This window comes from Biomphalaria glabrata, chromosome 10 (genome assembly GCF_947242115.1).
Source record: "Biomphalaria glabrata chromosome 10, xgBioGlab47.1, whole genome shotgun sequence".
NCBI classification, from domain to species: Eukaryota; Metazoa; Mollusca; class Gastropoda; family Planorbidae; genus Biomphalaria; species Biomphalaria glabrata.
In genome coordinates, this window is record NC_074720.1 from 35,017,706 (window position 1) to 35,035,271 (window position 17,566).

The 17,566-nt window shown below is 35.6% G+C and overlaps 1 protein-coding gene across 1 annotated transcript; it reads left to right on the forward strand.

Annotated features, from left to right (window-relative positions):
• Positions 1-292: 292 nt before the first annotated feature.
• Positions 293-9,530, forward strand: LOC106076986 (ficolin-1-like). Its single transcript, XM_056043772.1, has 6 exons — positions 293-372; positions 3,131-3,165; positions 3,825-3,935; positions 6,217-6,303; positions 6,559-6,681; positions 9,037-9,530. Exons 1-6 carry the CDS (start codon positions 312-314, stop codon positions 9,409-9,411), a joined length of 792 nt encoding a protein of 263 aa, XP_055899747.1. The 5' UTR covers positions 293-311; the 3' UTR covers positions 9,412-9,530.
• Positions 9,531-17,566: the final 8,036 nt, after the last annotated feature.

Here is a 17,566-nt window from a genome sequence, read left to right on the forward strand (position 1 = left end):
TATGTATATAATAATGTGAAAATATAGATCTATATATTATTTTTCCATAGTGTATTTGTTTTTAAATCGGAAAATTGTTGTCTTGGAGACCATTTTGGAGCCTTTTTGATTTAGTTGCCCCTCTGTGATGCTGAGGTCAAGATTCACCCAGTTGCCTCCCTCACTACTACTCTGCTTATGTTATGCCCCTTGAAAGCTCTTAGTACCTTCTGGTGAGCCGCCTCTTGTTTTGTGAGCTGCTATAAATAAGCTCTACATAGTTGACTATAAAGAGGATTTGTCACCAGTTGTTTTTTAACAGAATCAAGAAGATGAAGTTTCAAGTCAATGCAGCGATGTATGTGCTGCTATTCTTTCCGTTTCTCGTACAAGGTTTGGAGTTCTGTGGTTTGTGCATGTTAGTTTTTGTGTATATATGTTTCTAGATATCAGATGTAGACCTGACCTAAACAATTGTAAATGCGCTTCCGATGCAGGTTGAGGTAGGTGAAGCGTGACAGTCAGACACAGCTGTCGCAAACCAGCTTACTGCGAGTGGTCAAGTGTTGCTCTGAACATTGAACGTGATAGGTCATGTTACCCTAACAAAGACCTCATGACCTCATTAAATCGTTTCTTTGACTTTAGAGAAAATAAACAGTCCCGTATATACAAGAACAGTTTGCAGATTCAAGACAGGCCGGCTGAGATGAGCAAGTTTAGCGTAAGACAGAACATTCAATACCATTCAAGTACAATCAATGCAGTAAGATATTTCCTGCTGCTAATTTACATTCTTAAGCCTATTTGGTTGTTCATATGTTACCCGTAGTAGAGCCTAAGTTCAGTGGCGTCACTTTGGGGAGGCGGGGGATGTGGTCTGCACCGGGTTACACCCAAGTGTGAATATATATATATATCTTTACAAAAGCAGACACATCAAAAAAAAATAAAATATCTAGATATAAAGCCAAACATGGCTAGGCATATATACTGTAGTTATCTAGATCTATATATTTTTAGTACTTACAAGGGGGATGCAAAGATGATGTTTCTTCCAAAAATAAATTATCGATTGTATTCCCCTTATATTTATTTCATATTTTTGTATTATTAAGTTTAAAACGACACTATTACCAAATTTAAACAAATTAAATTGTTTATTTAAGGGACATCATATCACATTCCAAGTAGAACCTTTCTACCTTCGAGATAAGATTGCTTTAAAAGATTCTTTGAAAGAAAACATTTTAACGCTTCTTCACCAACCAACCAATATTATAATTTAAAGACTTTTTAAAATGTTTACCGTTTTCGTGAGAGGTGTTTGCGACAATAAATTCAAAACTTTTAGAAGAAAACATTTCTAAACGTCTCCACGTACGCCGCGAATGGACAGAATGGTCTCAAATGTTTAACATCCTTAAGTTGACGACTGAATGGTCTCAAATGTTTAACATCCTTAAGTTGACGACAGAATGGTCTCAAATGTTTAACATCCTTAAGTTGACGACAGAATGGTCTCAAATGTTTAACATCCTTAAGTTGACGACTGAATGGTCTCAAATGTTTAACATCCTAAAGTTGACGACTGAATGGTCTCAAATGTTAAACATCCTTAAGTTGACGACAGAATGGTCTCAAATGTTTAACATCCTTAAGTTGACGACTGAATGGTCTCAAATGTTTAACATCCTTAAGTTGACGACAGAATGGTCTCAAATGTTTAACATCCTTAAGTTGACGACAGAATGGTCTCAAATGTTTAACATCCTTAAGTTGACGACCCTTGTGAGACAGAAACATAAACGTTCGTGGTAAGGCTTCTTACAATCTGACGCGAAGATTATCTTGACTTGCCCCACTCTGTTATACTTTAACATTGATCTGGCCTCTTCTTACTACGGGAAGAAAAATGCGTTGTAGACGAATGAAGACGCTTGGCAGAGCAAACGGTGCTTCCCTGGACTACCTTGCTTGATGCCTCTTTAATGCTATTTCCAGGAAGAACTTTTTCGGTTCAACAAAACACTTTAAAAGTATCTACAAAACACTAATTCTTCAAAGGAAAAGACTTGTGGGTAAACGTTTTAGAGACACTTCTTATTTCATACTCATTGGCCTGGGATGAAGTCCGATGATTCTCACACTTTAGATACGGCCAGTCCCTCCCTTTCTTAATTTAATTTTGTGACCTGCAATCTTTTTACTTATATACTGTACCAATAGGAATTTAGACGTCAAGTCCACCCCCTGGGCCCCCAAATATCTAGCTTTAATATATCTAATATCTTACTTTAATTTGGCAAAGTCGTTGGTTTTCCTGGCTGATTTAGGCAATTTAGGGAAAAGGAGCTTACGAAAAGATGTATGGCCTTCACAAAATTTCTGGCAGGAGCCTTCACATACCTAAATCCGGACCTAAGAATAGTAGTTTCTTGTCTTATCTTAAATGTTACAGACGTTACTGAAAAAAAAAAGATGATTTCTTTCTACACATTTTATAAGTCGATCTAGTTATGAATGTTAATCAATAAATAAAACTCTGCTAAGTCGTTGGTTTTTCTGGCTGATTCAGGCAGCTCATTTAATTCTCTAATGGCACTAGGGTAGAAGGAGCACTTAAACAAATTCGTTCTAGCGTGTGGAATTCTTCTTCTTCTTCTAGCCAGCTTTATTGCTGCTGAGCTGTGAGCTCTTTTGCAGACTGTGCCAAGGAAAAAAAGTGTGCTGTTTCAGCGTGTGGAATAAGAAATGTGTCTCTCTCCTTTTGTCTGAGTATTTCATTAGGATATTATGTTTATTTCTAATTATGTTTTTTTTTTATGTATTAGGACACTTTACTTTTTATTCTTCTATCCGGAAGCGTTTTTAATCATTTTTTCTAATATTTATGCGCTAATCGATTTTGAATGTTCATTTGTTATAAAAGTCACTGCTATATTGTATTTGTTCTAGTTTTCTTTCATGTTTCTTGAGTTGAGGGATCCCAGAGGATGCTTGTTCTAAAATTGGCCTAACTAAAATAAAATAGCATTTTAGTTTTATGTTTTTGTTTGTTTTTCAAAACTTTTGCTTGTAGTTTATACAGTTGTATAACAATATTTTTTTTATTAAATGAAAATACTTTTCAATCAAAATACTCTTTCAGAAACACTCGCTCAAGTCTCATGCCCGTCTCTTGAGGTAAAAGAAAAATCCTGTAAAGTATTAAATAAATGAATGAACGTCTTTTTGTGTCTTCCGAAAGTCGCTTTAAGTTTTATGTGATCTGTTTGTTCGTCAAGTCCAGTGTAGATCGTAAAAACTAGAAAAGATATTGAGAATCCGATATCATGATATCTTACAAAGCTAATATGAGCTCACTCTCTCTGCATGTCTGTCTGTCTCTTTGTCCGTCTGGTAAAAAGTGTGTACTCGTTATTTCTCCCACATCCAATCTCGGATCAAGTTGAAACTTTTCCCATTTATGAATTGGCATAGAAAGACATAAATTAAAAAAAAAAAGGATTATCAATTAATTTTTTACCGGTCTTTAAATATTTCTTTGATACCAATGAGGGAAATTAATGATACAGTGTTCATTTATACAGCTAAATATTTAGGGTCTCGTCTCTTAGCTAAATGGACATCTTATTTGATATCGAATAAGAGAAAAAAAACTTCTACTTTATTGAAAAAATGTTTTCTTGCGGAGCTCTTCAACTTAGGCTATGTTTTTCTGATTTTGTTTTTAAAAGATTTGTATTTTTGTGTATGTACATCTTCAGCGAGTTTGCTCATTACAGATTTCCCTCCATTTATGACAATGCTACAACAAAATGTAGAAATTGTTTTCTTTTCAGACGTTATGTTCGACAAATATAGACGGTCGTAAAATTTCCTCCTTTGTACGTAACCACAAGAAATTTTTTTGTGAGCATGGAACTGACAATTATAAATGGATTGCAATTCAGGTAACAAAAAATGTATAGCTTAAGGTAAAAGTAAAAATGTTTAATTTTAACAAGACGTTGATCTTTATCAAAATTTAGTTATAGTTATTAAATAAAGAAATGTTAAGTGTTTCAGTAAAATAGTGCTCAATATAAAACTTATGAGTTTAATAAATATTCATTAACTACTAAACCATATTTGAAATAGAATTATTGGCGATACCTAAGGAAAAAAAAACTTACAATGTACACCGCAGTGTACCTACACAACAATTAATATGAGCAAAAAAAGTTCTATTTGAATATAAAATAACATTGAATCGAAACCATGGTGTTGACCAAGTCTAGTTAAATAAATGTATGGTATAGTACAAGCCTATTAGTGTTACTATCAACATACCTGTAATTTAAATTATTGTTGTTTTTTTTTGTTTGTTGGAAGGAGCTGCAAAGGCCAATAAGTGTTGACCCATAACATAAAAATGTTTGTGAAATTAAATTGGGAAAAAATATCGTTGGTTCAAAACACAAAATCTCGTGACCTTGGGTAAGGAACAAGTCCACTCAGCGGCTCTCAACCTGTTTAGCTCCTCGACCTTGGGTAAGGAACAAGTCCACTTTACTCAGCGGCTCTCAACCTGTTTAACTCCTCGACCTTGGGTAAGGAACAAGTCCACTCAGCGGCTCTCAACCTGTTTATCTCCTCGACCACCTAATACAATTTTTCACTTGGCAGCGACCCACAAATATAAATTTTCGTTCATTTCATTTTACATAGAAACAAATCATTACAATCGCTAGTATGTTTAGATCTCAAGAAAAACAGTAATTTGTACAATTTGCAACGTCTGTGGGTTCATCAATATGGATGGTAATTATTGGAAATGGGTAAGATCGGGACCTATCCTATTCCCTGAATTGCCTGATTGATAATATCAGCAAACTAGACATGCCAATATTGTAACAATATGAGCAGTGTTATTAGATAATGAAATTGCACTAAATTTAGTCAAGAATTCGGCTTCATTCATAACTCGAGCAATGTCTTTGGCCCTTGGCAATATTAGCTCTTGGAAATGGTGTGCTGTTTCTTAGCGCTGGTAATTCATAGTGCCACCAAATAAAAAGATGCTATGTTTAAATTAGGCTACTTGCCACCTTAGCCAAGTCCAAAAACAAAACAAAAAAAAACAAAAAAATTTCCGATGGTATTTGGCGACCCCTAGCTAATGGCCATTCGACCCCCAAAGGGATCGCGACCACTGGTTGAGAACCCCTTACTTATCACTATGGACTTGAAAAGTTCTTTTTTTTTTGGGGGGGGGGGGGTGAGAAGGGCGGGATAAGTTCTATATTGGCCTTATAAATTTTTATAAATACTTGCAGTTTTCATATATTTATATTTAAATATAAATAATGAAAGGAACGAGAAGAATGAAGGCACATTAATTGCTAGGAACCTTCTTTTGAGTTAAAGCTAAGGAAGAAATAGAGAAAGGATAAGGCCGCAAGTCAATAGATAATTAATCAAACCCAGCTCAGTGTAAAATTAAAGATGACGGAAGGATGGTGGTAAATGCAGGATGGTAGAGTGGGGTTGTGTGAAAATATCCCCTTTGATCAGAAAAACAGCAATTGGGTTTTGGACTATAGAAAAACATGACATGTAAGTGTCTTACTAGAGACTAGCGGTCGGGCAGGCTTCATTTATCTGACCATGGAAAAGATGACCAAAGGACGGCAATGAAAATAAAGATAAGTTAAGGTAAAGTTAGTACTTTGTACCTCCCCTTAAAAGTCCTGATTGGGAGGGAAAACATTCTCCTCACCTCTGGCTGCTACTAAGATGCATTTCGCAGGTGACGCCATTGAGTGACCTTTTATGCGAGATTTACATCTTTCACGGTAACTAAGACTAAGACTAAGACTAAGACTAAGACTACTTTATTGATCCTTAAGGCTCAGATAACTCTGCTGACATGAAAAAGTCTTTTTTTTTTAAAAAAAAAAGGGGGGGGGGGGGGAAACATCTATAGTCAAGCCAGTTCTAGCATAGTACCGAGCAGCTTACTATGCTATTTGTTCGGTTAGGAAATAGCGTTCGCGTTCTTGTTGAAACTTATATATGTCCAGCCTTAGTATCTTCACCTTCTTCACTTAATAATAGCTCTACCCAGCTGCTGCTTTCATATTTTAGTTACTGTACATGCATTCATTATTTGTTTCAGCTAACAATTTTAAAAATATTCTTCTTAATATGAAAATGCACCACATCAATTCATTTATTTCTCTTTTCTTCAAGCCGCCTTGCACTTCTCCAGTTATAAGTGCTCCAAGGCAACTACTTTGTGAGGTTAAAACTGACGGTAGCCGCTGGTTTGTTATACAGGTAAAAACAACTTTTTAAAGTGTAGAAGATACAGAAATTTCAGAGTTTTAAAAAGATGTTTAAATTTTAAAATGTTGAATAATGAACTAAAGTAAATGATTAGTGTTTGAGTAAAATTGTGTACAATATAATTATAAACTCGTCAGCTTAATTCATATTTAGAAAGGTTCAAACCTTTTTTAAAATATATTATATTGGTGATATTTCATTTGCAAATTAAGCTCTAAAAACAATGAAATACGCGAATATTGACAGAGTCGTTTTCGTAAAGACATCAGCTTCAATAGAAACTGGACGGACTTTAAAAACGGCTTCGGGACACCTTGCAAAACAGACTATTGGATGGGCAATGAGATAGTTCACCAACTCACATCTCGGGTAAAATGACTCCTTTAAACTGGATACCTTTTTTTTTCTTTTCTCTATAGCTGTCGTTTTTTGTCCTGTTGTAGTTGCTGTTGCTTTTGTTGTTACCGTTGTTGTTAATTTCGTTGTTTATGTCTCGGCTATCTTTGTTGCTGTCGTTTCTGAAGCTGCGTGTCATGGTGAAAGTGCTGATGTGAGGAACTCTAGTTGTCACAGAAATAACTAAACTGGTAGGACTATGTTAAAATATTTTGAGTTTTTTAAAATGGGAATAGTGAGTCTTTTGCTTTGAACAGAAAACTTGAACTATCAGATATTTATTTGCTTACCAAGTCACAATAAATTTTAGGAAGAGGTCAAACTAAATACCACTGTATTGGGAGGTTCGTACACAGTGGTTCACATATTATCAGGGCCTCCTCGTAGCGAACCAAGGTAACGCTGCGAAAAGTCTCTAGCAGCGGCTAACTGAGATCTACTCAGTCTACGGTTTTCAGGGCCAAGTGTTAAATCAAGGGGGTCCAACCCAGTGTGTGGGTGCCTGGTTAAAAGTTGGATTGGGGTGCGCCGGTATGCCAGGCGCGCCCCATAAACGCCGTAGGCTCTAGAAGATACGTTTCCAAATGCACGACATTGCGTCAGTCGCCTCTCTGATGGCGCATTTTCTGGCGGTGCGAAAAATGAGTCTAGACAACCGCTCATTATACCCACAAGGTATTCGCGGCAGCGCGATGAAGGAAGCTAGCCAGCGAACACGAATTTCTGGGTAGGTAGCACAGGTCTCACCTGTGGAGATCTTTCCTAAGTATAACATGCAACCACGCCCTCTCTGGGTATTTCACTCACATGGCTCTTACAAAATTATCTGATAAACCCGAAGATGGGCATAACTCAATTAGACCCCGTCCATCCGATCCTGGCGACGGGTCGGTGGGCGAAAAATTTGCTACCGTCGTCGATCTCCAAGATGTCCGCCCGCTAAGCTTACCGATACTGACTGCAAGGGTTGTTGCCAGGTGGCCAACGCCCCTCAACGCCAAGTCACTCTGAAGAAAGCACAGACGGGGAAGTCGTGACCCCTCATACCAAATGTGACCAATAATAGCTCGGAAAAGGAACTCAAGAGGGACGGTCCCTCTAGGCCCAAACATGGTACTGGTACTGGGCAACTCAGAATAATATCTTTTAACACCAACAGGCAATTGCGGTTAAAGAAGCCTGAAATTGAGAGACTGTTGTCTACGTACGAGATTTATGCGTTCTTGGCGCAGGAAGCGGGCAACGCTGGGAGGAAACGCAGTTGTGTGCCCTCGCTCTCGGGCTTCACGGCCTTTACCTGTTCCTGTGTAAAATGCCAGAAGTTTGTCACTTTTGTCAGGAATTCTTTACTTGCTCGTGTGAAGGATTCGACCTCACTGGGATGCGAAGAGACCGACACACTCATGGTTGAAATCTTTAAGGACGGACAGAGATTTGAAGGCCTAAATGTCTATAATCCACTGCGAATTGTACTTACATTCGATGATAAAAGCCTCTCCAGCACCAACCGCATCATTACAGCTCGGCTACAAGCAAACCAAATCAAATCACTGCCATCCAAGTATATGCCTCTACAGAGGATGCAGAAGATACCATCAAAGATAATTTCTATAGTCAACTTCAAACCACACTTGATGAAACACCCAGCCATGACTTAATTCTACTGACGGGAGACTTTAACTAATTGGCTTTGAATACGTAATGGGATCATATTGTTCTGCAGAATACATCAGTGATAATGGCGAGCGCTTGATTTCTCTCTTCGCATCCAACAGCCTTTCAATTGGAAACAAATATTTAAAAATAATAATAATAATAATAATTATGCACAATTTCAGCTTGATCCGAGATGGGGTGTCGCAGAACAAAACGTGTACAATGTTTTCGACCAGACAGACAAGAGTGAGTTAACAAGCAGTAATGGGATGAGATCATTGTTCCAATTTTAAGGGTTAAAATATCGGGTATAAAAAATCATAGAATTACAGTTTTAAAAATTAACTGTATGACATTTTTAAAATGCTAATGTTTTTAAGTAGTTGCGAGAATGTTTTCTTGATGAAATATACTTGTTGATGCAGCTTGGCGTTAGAACTCGCTGAAAGAGCTTACAGTACTTTCCTCATAGAGGGTTCTTTCTATACATTTTCAGTGAGGGCGAACCTATTTTTTTTCTTTTTGGAGAGGGTTATAACAGGTTAAAAGCTTTTAAAACGCCATCTTTATTCATAAAGGAAACAGACTTTAAAATAAAATTAACATATACCTTATGTTTTTATGTTTATCTCAAAATACATTTTCCAACATCTTTTTTATATTTTTGTCTAGGGTAATTTTGAATTGAGAATTGATATGATCTTCAATGGAAGTAACTATTACGCCAGATACAATAACTTTAATGTTGACAGCGAAGAGAACCAATATGAGCTGACTTTGAATACATTTAGTGGAAATGTCTATGATGAATTTGGTATCCACAACCATATGAAGTTTAGCACTCCAGACAGGGACAATGATATTGATGACAGGCTCTTCTGTTCCCAGATGTTTCAAGCAGGCTGGTGGTACATGAATTGTCACTATGCAAATCTGAATGGCCACTTTGACTCACCGACGCGGCTTAAAGGCGTCACTTGGACCGAACTTACAACAGGCAATTATTCACTGTCTTCTGTTGAAATGAAAATCAGGAAGAAGAATTAAATTTGGCAAAGTCGATCGAGGCATCTCAGAAGTGTATTATTTTAGATAAAAGAAAAAAATATTTTTAAATTTGTTTGAAGCAATCAATGTAATTATTGATAATAAATTTTTTTTTTTTATCCTTTTATTGGTATATTTGTTGTTAAGCGCTTCCGCGGTGTTGGATGAAAACAAACCCAAATGGAGGTAACACTGAACGAAACCGATAACACCAGCAAAACGCCAAACAATCAATAGAGATAGTCGACTCTTGGTGTTGAGCATTAAACACGTTTAATAATCATGAAGGGAACCGCCGAATGTCATCTACTTCTGGTCATTTCATTATGGTATCTCTTCTAATCATGCCATAACTCCTCCTTAGGAGTTAGTTATTTGTTTCGGGAATAGGGGGGAAGTTTTTACTTAGTAACGACGAGTGATAGTTTAAAAAAAGTAACTACGAAATATAAGTCGACATAAGGAAGACGCTTTCTGAACAACGTAGCAAGAAGAAACATTTTTTTAAATAAACGGCTAGAAGTAGATGACATTCAAAAATCTAAAATCGTTTGCATAAATGTGTTAAAAATATGTTAAACAGTCATCTCCCTTACTAAATAGCCTCCTGTGTTTGTAGTGATGGGCAAAAGTTAACTAAAAAGTTGCTAACTTTTAGTTTAACTAAAAAAAATAGTTATGGCCAAAGTATAAATTAAAAAAAAAAGTTTAGTTAAAATCCTAGTTTAATTATTTTTTTTAGTTACAAACTAAAAAGTTTAATTACAAATTTTACAAACTTTTTTAACACACATACCAATAAATATTTAGATCTATGTAATTTGGAGAATAAATATAATGGATAATAGAGAAGAGAATAAACTAGATGGTGCACTGGTCACTAGAAAGCCTTTTAACCTTTAGGCCTACCCTATAATGGTCCCTATTCCCGCCAATTCAAGGTATTTGAAAGGCGAGAAAAAAAAAACGTGTTCATTATATTTCTAGCAAGTTTTGCTGCTTGATAAATCCTGATAATTCCTTGCTTCTATAGATCTACATTTTGCTGCTTTTTATTAATTAAACACCAGTGTGTTCCCGTATAGCTGCAGGCAAAGAATTTTGCTTTACTATAGAGTATAGATCTAAATGAAATGTCGACTCTTTTTATTTTAAAACTTTTTACTAGATAGATCTAGAGTTAGAGTGTAGTGACTAGTCTATCAGTATTAGTCTATTACTACTATTAGATCTATAGTATAGTCTATATTTAATTATTTTAGTCTTAAGTAGAGTCTAACTCTTAGTAGTCTTAGTCTTAGATCTAGATGTAAATTTAAAATTATAAGTCAATAATATAGTTCTATTAATTGAAATCTATATTACTTTACTTTATTAGACTAGATCTATTTAGACTATTAGTTTAGAGATTCTACTATTCTAGAATTAGAGTCTAGATATATCTAGATTACTTATCATACTAAGACCTAACACTAAGATGCATAGTCATAGATGATAGATCTATAATGACTATAATAGTCGTCACTATACTAGATCTAATACTAAATTAACTAGATCTACTTCTATTATAATTATACTTATATCTACTATCTAGATATTATATTAGATCTAGTATTATCTACTAGAGTATATAGATCTAAATACTCATATCTAGTTATAATCATAATTATAAAAATCTAAAATCTCTAGATCTAGAGTTAGACTATCTAGATTTTAGATCTAAATCTAGTAGTAGTAGTAACTAGTATTTCTTAAGATTATTTTTAGATTAAAATATTAATTATTTGATCTAGGTCTAGTAGCTAGATCTAATTCTAGATCCAGAATATATTTCTGATCATTTCGTTTGTAGAAGATATTAGATTATTCTAGAATCTAGAGTTAGTTAGAGAGTCAACATGCAGTTTTATCATTACTTCTAAAGGTAACTTAGAATATTAGAACTTGGACAATTAGGCCTACTTCTAATTTCTTTGTATAAGTATCATTCTAGTGATTCTATTCAGATCTACATCTATCCCATTAAAGACGTTTAAATCTTTTTTCATGTGCACAAATAAATGTTTATTACATTTTGCTAAAGAGATTGGTTGTGCTTTATAGTTTTCATGTTTGGCTGTTGCATCCTTAAAAAAGGTCAAAATAGTTAGTAAAAGTTTAACTAATGTTTCTTAGTTTAGTTTAACTAATTTTTTCAATTTGTGATTAACTAAAAGTTTAATTACTTTTTTTTAGTTCAAACTTAGTTTTAGTTTAACTAAATGGAATTAGTTTAGTTCCCATCACTATGTGTTTGTTACTACTAATAGTGAATAGTTGTAAAAATGGTGTATTTTAAAGAAAAAGCTGCTTGCATATTTCATTTAAAAAATTATTTTTTTACTTTCAGAAAAGAAAAAATGTAGCCGTTGCATCAGAACTTTGAAAGGTCTAAAATATCATGATTTCGAATTTTCAATATCTTTTCTAGTTTACGAAATCTAAACGGGACGGACGGACAGACAGACCACACAAAACTAATAGACTATCTATGTCTTCCGCAAAGGGCAAGTTTGTTTTTTTTTTTTCATAATATTTCTTCCTCCAATGCGTAGACCTCGAGAGCATCTTACATTGCTCATTAAAGGAAAATATTGAAAAGAGTTGGTGAGTAGGCAGTCACGTCTCACCACAACTGGGGTTTTAACCCAGTCTCCAATGTTATTGTCGAAGTACACTGCACTAGTGGCCTGCTCATAGACGTTTGGGATAACTTTTATTATTTTTTTTTATTTTCATTGTACATTTTCTATTGTCGCCCTTAGTGCCCCATGCCATACTCTGTCGGAATCAATAAAAACATATAAGGACTTTTTTTTTAAAGCAGCTCCCGAGATTTCAAAGTTGTATAACTCTGACGGTATTCAATTCATCTTCTTTTTACATCTTTTTCTTCAGTCAGACATCTTGTGTTTCTCGAGATAGTTCTCCCATGTTTGAAGATTTTGATTTACCAGTTGGTACGCTTTTTGTTTTTACTGTCATTTCTGTTCAGCCCCTCCACAAATTCTTGACATTTTTTGTCTCTATCCACTTCTTCTTCACTTTTATTTTATTTCCTTCTTAATTCGTATGTTAACTCTTTTGTATTCATGGGCGATTTAGGAACGGACAACATTTTCCCTTTGCCATCACAAAGTTTACCTAATACCTCAAGGGAAGTATCTGTGATTGCTGTGTCCAACTTATTGACTTGTGTGTCAATATCCTGGTCATTGGATATTTAGAGCTGCAGAGCGTCCACCTACTTGTGCATCGAATATGGCCGCCATACGAGGGGAAAAAGTCTCTCACCTTGTCCAGTCAAATTTTGTGCTATTAGGTCCTTGTTTTTGTTACCTTTTTTAGGTGTGATTTGAAGATCATCGTAACAATAATAATGTCATAATCGTTTTGTTAATAAAGTTTCCAGTAGCGTTTCTCAGCATGGTTTAATTTGTGTGTGTATTCATCGTTGGCGGCCTCAAGGAGCGACCCAAAAAAAAGACCAAAATCGACCAAAATATTTTAGTAAAAACATAAAAATATTTTTTGAAAATGAATTATTTTTCTTAATAATATAAATTAACTAGCACTACCCACCGGCATGGGCGTCCGCCGGAATTTTAGCAGGGGGATGCAAGTCGCCACTCATGGCTCAAAGTCGTAACTGCAACTTTTTTATTACAAAGAATATTAATGAAAAGAAATGGTGCATACCTATGCGATATAAAGTTCACAGTAAATACTTGTTTCATGAAATAAAACAAAACGAAACAACTAACATGTGAGCAAACTATTTACTTTGTTAAGTTTATCCGTGAGGCTCATGCATCCCAACGGTTGATCAAACAAAAAATGCAAACGCTGCCAAAACTGTCAATAACTTTACTACTGAATTTCTTCTCGTCGCGATGGACAAGCCTGCGATGAAAGCTTATCTGCAGTGCTGATATTCTTCATAATGTTACAGCTCTTGTACTATTTTAAGATGTAGACCAAACAAGTTGAACTGAGCATCTTATAATGCTTGAAAAGCGAAACGTTAATGAAGAAACTAACGAATAAAATTACGTAATGTAAAGCCATGATCTGTAATAACTCCCGAAATCCAAACATATGTTTTTTCCTCGGTGTGTCTGTCGACTACAAATTCTCAGTAGCACCAACTCAATACCCCGTGTGTCTGCCAGCAGTCTCGCTTTCCTCAAAATGCCATTCTTCAAGTGTTCCTCAACACTGCCAAGTTGGTATTTATGTCTTTAGTGTGACTGCTGATGTGCTGTTAAGCGGCCACTCATGCTAAGATGGACAGACTGCAACATCACGGAAACTGGTTCATGAAAAGATGAATAATTGACAAATCAGAAACACATGAGAAGCAGACACAGATTAACATATATACAATTTGTCAGGTTTCACTTACAGCCGTTATTTTAAAATACGCCAGTCAAAGAATTTCTCAAAGTTGTGACTTAAAGCGCGAATGAATTTGTATTTCTCAGTCTATTGTGTCTCACACAAAAGAGGTAAATTTAGCATCAACGCTCTCTCTTTGAAACTCTTATGGAAGAAATAGATCATCTTCTGGATGTCACCAACAGCATTATCCTACGTATATCTGACATAGCATTCCTTGCTTGAACACAGTTTTAAATGCTACCCATCACGGGGCAGAAATCGTAGCCTTGGCCAAGTAGTTTGCTCATGTGAAAAATGTACATAATGTATTCGCTGACAAATGAAGTTGGACACTGGCAGTGCCTCCCTCTAAACAACAATGGCAAAACCAATGAATTCTTATCAAACACATCTATTCAGTGCCTGAGATACCTGCATTTTATTAATGAAATACAAAGAAAATGCAGTCAATTCATGCTGCATTTTGCTAGTATATTTTGATTTCTTGCTGCTGCCTGTGCTCCGTCGATACAAATCCACGTTTTGACTCGGGTGGTATGGGAAGAACTTTATTTATATCTCTTCTCTCACAAACTGGTGGACGTGTTTAACCTGCTATTTTATTTTATCACTGACCGCAACTCCGCAAGACGTAAATACATTTACCAAGTTGACTGCACTCTTCAATCTTATCAAAGAAATTTTCACATCTATCAAATCAAAAGACAGCTGGCAAGATCTTTTACTCCAAGAAAAAAAAAAACATTTTTATCATATTCAAGTCTTTACTAAATTTAATGATACGTATTAATTATATGCAAATGAAAACAAATCGTTACGACTAACGTGCTATAGAATATTGAACTGCAAGCGAACATGGTCGGACATTAACTAAAGACAAGCTTGTTACAGTTTATTACTACAATAGTTTATCCTAATTAACTTTATTTTAGTGGAAGCACTACATGTTAAGTGCTTCCTAGCAGAAGTTAATTGTTTTGAAGGTGTAAAAAACTGGCTAAAATTTGGCTAACAAGAATTCAGAGAGGTGCACCATCAATGCCTGATAAGCCTAGGCTAGTCTACTACAACTGTACTTCAGTCACTAGGGGAAGAACTACTTGTTCAGTTGCTACTTAGATTTTAATTGATATGATGGTGCTAAAAAGTGGGCTAGAATTTGGCTACTCAGAATCCAGGGAGGTGCAACTGCATCCCCTTGCGGGCGCCCATGCCCACCGGCTACGCCCTTTGATTTGGGCCAAGGATTTATATTGTTTATTTTGCAATGGGCCCCTTTCCGTTTTATAACTTGGACCGGCCCGTTTAATGCACGTATCACTTTTCTCCGGCTTCGTAATTCAATATTTGAGAACTTCATAGCTTTTGGTCGGACCCCTTTTGTTTAAGATCCCTCAAGCATTGTAACGCTCTCTCACTCAAAAATTCTATTATCTTTTTTTTTTACTTCCACTCAACACACAATAACTATGTCAGATCGGTGAGGTAGAGGCAGTGCATATATGGAAATGAAATGCAACTGCTACGTTAGAATAGAATTGATTGACACATATATGTTTATAGAATCTAGAGACGAATTACCTGCTGCAGTTGATATATTTTAAGTGTGTCGCTGATCTCAGACCATAGAAAATTTTTATTATCAAGACAACGAACGCTATTTGGATTAGGTCTGTGTGACCTCATTGACAGGTGACAGTGCTCTTATGGCTATTAACAGAAAGGTGGTATTTGCGCAAAAAGGTTTAATGTTTTTTTTTGTCTACTATGTCTGTTTGTTTACTCTAGAAACAGCATTGCCTAGTTTTAAGTTCATTGAACTGAAAAGAGTTAGAGAGAAAGTGGAAATAGACTGAAACATTGACAGAAAACACGTTTAATAGTAATAGATTTATGCCGGAATAATTAAGAGACAATACACAAGAAAATAGAGACAAAAGAGAGAAAGAAAGAGACAAAGAGATAAAAGCACAAAAATAGATAAACAAAAAAAAAACTAAGGCGATAAAGAAAAGAAAAGAGAAAAACGACTGAAGGGAGAAAGACACTAAGGAGCGAAAGAAACGAACTTAATACAGAGAGGAAGCCACACATGAAATAGAGAGAAAAGGATAGGAGAGAAATTTACAAGGAGAAAAAAAAAAGATTAGAAAAAAAGAAAGCTGATGAAAGAGACATAGAAGATTGACAATATAATAGCGAAGGACAGGGTAAAATATTAAAAATAAAAAAGAGACAGAGTATTTAAAGAGAAGAAAATGAAAAAACAAGAAAAAAAGATAAAGAAAAAAAAAGATAAAGACAGAAAAAGATAAAGAGAGACAAAAATAAAGAGATAAAAAGATATACTGCCTTCAAAGAAACACTAGAAATAAAATTAGTACCTAAGATTCAAACTATTTCGTTCCTGTCAACTCCCCTTCTTACTATAAAAAAAAATAAACAAAGTATCCTTACCTAAACATGCAGACCTTAAGTTCAGTGATGATTATAACGCTGACCAGTGTCTTTGCCACTTTGTTGTTGTTTTTTATAAATGCATTCACCACAACTCTGTCACAAAACCTCCCGAAAGCCTTCCTTTTTTTTTTTTTTTCTATTTGCCATGTCTGAACTGTAATATCTAAAATCTAAACCCTTATCTAAACCCTTATCTATAAGCCCCAATCTCTAACTGTACTCTAACCATATACTAAATTTCTGAATTCTAAACTGTAATCTCTAAACAATAAACTCTACTCTCTAAATAATAAACTCTACTCTCTAAACAATAAACTCTACTCTCTAAATAATAAACTCTACTCTCTAAACAATAAACTCTACTCTCTAAATAATAAACTCTACTCTCTAAATAAACTCCGCCATCTGCCGGTCCCAAGCCCGGGTGAAAAAGGAGGAGGGTTTGGCGTGGGGCTAGCGACCCCACCCTGTAAAACCACTATTGCTACAGAAACGGCAAACTCGACACATAATGAAAACTATACATGCGGCGAGGGCGGCCAAACCCTGATGACGGTGTTGGATCAAAGCCAACTGGAAGTCCAATACCCGATACATGGCAAGCCTTTCAACGCAAGGAAACCGACTCTTATAGGCACGTGGAATGTAAGAACCCTGAATCAATGCGGTAAACTGGCCCAACTTTTAAGAGAGTTTGACTCTTACCGGCTGGACATCCTTGAGATCTGCGAGATGAGGTGGACATCAAGTGGGAAAATAATCAATGATGGCAAGACAATAATGTATTCAGGACATGATAAGGAGCACATTGGTGGTGTAGGAATCATCATGTCTAAAATAGCAGCTTCAGCGCTAATTGCTTGGAAGCCGGTCAGTGACCGCATCATTACAGCTCGACTCCAAACAAAGCAAATTAAAGTCACTACCATCCAAGCTTATGCCCCTACAGAGGATGCAGAAGATACCATCAAAAATAATTTCTATAATCAACTACAAACCACTCTTGATGAAACACCTACTCACGACCTAATTCTACTGATGGGAGACTTTAACGCCAAAATCATTCCCAACCGAACTAGCTTTGAATATGTAATGGGACCATATGGCTCTGCAGAAAACATCAGTGATAATGGCTTTTTTATTTCTCTCTGCGCATCCAACAGCCTTTCAATTGGAAACACATATTTTAAGCACAAACAAATACACAAAAAAACATGGCGATCACCAAATGGAGAAACCTTCAACGAGATAGATT

Coding starts and splice junctions, on each gene's coding strand:
- LOC106076986 (XM_056043772.1), top strand. CDS start 312: ATGAAGTTTCAAGTCAATGCAGCGATGTATGTGCTGCTATTCTTTCCG. Junction 373..3,130: donor CTTTCCGTTTCTCGTACAAG/GTTTGGAGTTCT, acceptor ATACTCTTTCAG/AAACACTCGCTCAAGTCTCA. Junction 6,304..6,558: donor GCCGCTGGTTTGTTATACAG/GTAAAAACAACT, acceptor GAATATTGACAG/AGTCGTTTTCGTAAAGACAT.